Genomic DNA, 2,686 nt, shown 5'->3' on the forward strand with positions numbered 1-2,686 from the left:
TGTTTTCATGAGGTCTTCATTGATTTATTATTTTTCTAAGCATTGGTTGTTCATACTTTCTGATGAAGCATTTGGAGGATGGCATTTGTGTTACATATATTGCTCTCAATTTTATATTTATTTTAGATCTCAATCTATGAGTAGTGAGATTTCATAGTTTCCCATTGTCCTATTTCTCTTCTAATTCTGTTTTTACTGATTTTATTCAACACTAACATTCAAATCAACCTGGAATGCAATATTTTAAATTCTTATCTCATTCTTTCTATATTTGCTTCTAAACAGACAGATGGAAGGGAGAAATCAGTCTGGAATCTCAGAGTTCATGCTTCTGGGTCTTTCAGAGGACCCAGAGCAGCAGAGACTTCTATTCTTCCTGTTCCTCTTTATGTATCTGATCACAGGGCTGGGGAATCTGCTCATCATGATGGCTATTATCTCTGACCCACACCTCCATACCCCCATGTATTTCTTCCTCAGCAACCTATCCCTGGTTGATATCTGCTTCACCTCCACCACAATTCCCAAAATGTTGAACAATCACATATTCAAAAACAGAACAATCCCTTTTGCTGGGTGCCTGACACAAGTATTCTTCTTCATTTGGTTCGCAGGGATCGATAGTATCCTTCTCACTGCCATGGCTTATGACCGCTATGTGGCTATTTGTGCACCCCTACACTACAGCACAGTCATGACTCCGAGGGTCTGTGCCCTTCTAGTACTAGTGTCTTGGTCTTGGGCCTGTGCTAATTCCCTAACACACACCGTCTTGCTGACCCGACTCTCTTTCTGTGGCCACAATGAAATCCCTCACTTCTTCTGTGACCTCAGTCCCCTTTTAAAGTTGGCCTGCTCAGACATGTTTATCAATGACTTGATGGTCTATACAGTGGGAGCTCTGACAACAATTCTACCCTTCATTGGAATCCTCATCTCCTATGCTCACATTTTCATGGCTGTAATGAAGATTTCATCTGTGAGTGGGAAGCAGAAAGTTTTCTCCACCTGTGGATCCCACCTCACTGTGGTCTGTCTCTTCTATGGGACAATCATTGGGGTGTACTTCAGTCCCACATCCACCCACACAGCCCAACAGGATACAGCAGCAACTGTGATGTACACTGTGGTCACCCCTATGCTGAACCCTTTCATTTACAGCCTAAGAAACAAGGACATGAAAGGAGCATTGAGGATGCTCATTACTAGGAAATTAAGATTCATTCTAGGAGTATGAAATATCTTCCTGAACAGACAACAATCACATACTGTGGGAAAAGGTTGGCTACGAGTTTTTTCTAGTATCGCAGGAAATCAGTCTGTTCTCCTCTTGACCTTGTGACTTGATGGATAGAGGAATAAATCAGTTACTAGAATTTCTGGTTCTAGTGCTTTTGTATTGAGGAATTTTGCATATTGAATGAAATACACTGAGTTGCTATTATGACTGAATTCTAGATCTAGATTAGTTCCCTTCCTATTCAAGTGTAGGTCTACACCATTTCTATTTTGTTAGAAAATTTAAGCAATTGTGACAACAGTGGGAAAATTATATTGCATTATGTAAACCTAGTCCCACATGCCTAAGAAATTTTCTCCTATTGTTCAGATATCTTTAACTAAGGATATGGGTTATACTGAGCAGAAACCCAATCAGATCCAAAAACTGATGCAAGGATTTTTCTCACTATTTTACAACTCAAGAACTTATATGTCTTATGAGAAAATTAGTCCCACAGTAGTCCTTTCTCTGTTCCTTTGATTGAAATAGAGTCTTGGTGGGAATAAGATACCTCTTTTTCTAATTTCAGAGAAGTACAGCTGTTTACCATGCTTCTCCCAATTCAGAAAGGCCCTAATCTTTACACCAATTAAAATTAGATTATGTGATTATACATCCTATATTGTAGCCTGTTTTTTATTTTCTTTTCATGCATAAAACTCTATCTCCTTCTATATTCAAGTCCAATGACAAATTGAGGGAGGCCTGATCCCAAACTGTTATTCAATTAATATGCATTGCATAATAAACCAATATACTCAGTAACTCAAACTTAATTTCCTCAGACAATTCAGATTTCATTCATCACAGCTTTTGGCAAGTAAAATCAGGTCAAGTTAGGACTCTGACTCCTTAGATAACAGACTTTTAGAAAAACTTCCTAGATTACTCAAATTAATCTTTTACTGAAGGAATTATTTGCTGAAGATTACTCCCCAGAAATCAAACCCTTCTTCATCTCAACCTTCTTCCAAGCTAAAGTAAGGTTTTCTCCCACACTGTTGGGCAAGATTTACCTACACATTGCAAGGAAAGTTATCCCGACTCAGAACATTGGGGAAGGTTTATGCCTTTATAGTTAGTAATGAAGTCCCATAATAGTAAAATAACAAAGGATTATACATGATCTATACAAAACCTTGGGTCCATTTGTTGGGGGAAAACTGATTTGGGGCAAATGGACCCCAGCAAAATACAACTTCATGTCTGAAGTGGCCCCCAGTAAGGAGCAAACTGACCCTGTGATAATCTCTACTATTGTGTCTTCGTACTAAAAAATGGGGAATGATCTGACTTACTCTCTTCCCCATGAGGAAAAATCCCATCTGGCTATTATCAGGTGTAAACAATTCCCAAATTATTCTGTTTGTATAGAATGATTATGAGGATTAGACTCTTTATCAA

The 2,686-nt window shown here is 38.4% G+C and overlaps 1 protein-coding gene across 1 annotated transcript; it reads left to right on the forward strand.

Moving 5' to 3' along the window:
• The first annotated feature begins 289 nt into the window (after positions 1 to 289).
• On the forward strand, positions 290 to 1,237 carry LOC100934409 (olfactory receptor 1361-like). The gene has a single exon (XM_003761000.1). The coding sequence runs from the start codon at positions 290 to 292 to the stop codon at positions 1,235 to 1,237; it is 948 nt and encodes a 315-aa protein (XP_003761048.1).
• The last annotated feature ends 1,449 nt before the right edge of the window (positions 1,238 to 2,686 follow it).

Source organism: Sarcophilus harrisii, chromosome 1 (assembly GCF_902635505.1).
Source record: "Sarcophilus harrisii chromosome 1, mSarHar1.11, whole genome shotgun sequence".
NCBI classification, from domain to species: Eukaryota; Metazoa; Chordata; class Mammalia; order Dasyuromorphia; family Dasyuridae; genus Sarcophilus; species Sarcophilus harrisii.

Bases quoted from the DNA above. Each gene is read 5' to 3' on its own strand.
- LOC100934409 (XM_003761000.1), top strand. From the start codon at position 290: ATGGAAGGGAGAAATCAGTCTGGAATCTCAGAGTTCATGCTTCTGGGT.